At 53.9% G+C, this 419-nt stretch overlaps 1 protein-coding gene across 1 annotated transcript in view; it reads left to right on the top strand.

Moving 5' to 3' along the window:
• The window catches only part of LOC119592624 (hemicentin-1-like), a 32,815-nt gene that overhangs the window by 25,520 nt on the left and 6,876 nt on the right, over positions 1-419 (top strand). The window contains exon 4 of the mRNA XM_037941517.1: positions 41-251. Within this exon, the coding sequence (XP_037797445.1) occupies positions 41-251 (211 nt within the window). The remainder of the gene's footprint in view (positions 1-40; positions 252-419) is intronic.

Below are 419 nucleotides of genomic sequence, written 5' to 3'. Positions count from 1 at the left end.
CAAATATTTAACCCCCCTCCCCTCCCCCTCTTCCCTTCAGGTGTCGTGGATTCGGCACAAGGACCTCCACGTGCTGACCGTCGGTTCCTTCACCTTCACCAACGACGAGCGATTCTCGGCGCACAGGGACCCGACCAGCGGCGACTGGGTGCTCGTCCTCCGTCACCCGCTGCCCCTCGACTCGGGCTTCTACGAATGTTCCATTTCCACGAAGCCCGTCACCGCCATCACCGTCAAGCTCAACGTTGTCGGTAAGGCGTTGCGGGCGATGTTGGTGGGATGCGTGATAGGTGATTCAGGCGTGTGCCGTGTGAGACAAAATTGCAGGAATATGATGGCTGTTGAAGTGTGAATGCGGTACATAAGTAAATAAAGAAATAGGTGCTGGAAGTGTGTATGAGATTTTTAAAAATACGTAT

This window comes from Penaeus monodon, chromosome 30, assembly GCF_015228065.2.
Source record: "Penaeus monodon isolate SGIC_2016 chromosome 30, NSTDA_Pmon_1, whole genome shotgun sequence".
Taxonomy (NCBI): domain Eukaryota; kingdom Metazoa; phylum Arthropoda; class Malacostraca; order Decapoda; family Penaeidae; genus Penaeus; species Penaeus monodon.
The sequence above is the reverse complement of the archived record's forward strand: the minus strand, read 5'-3'. Positions and strand labels throughout refer to the sequence as shown.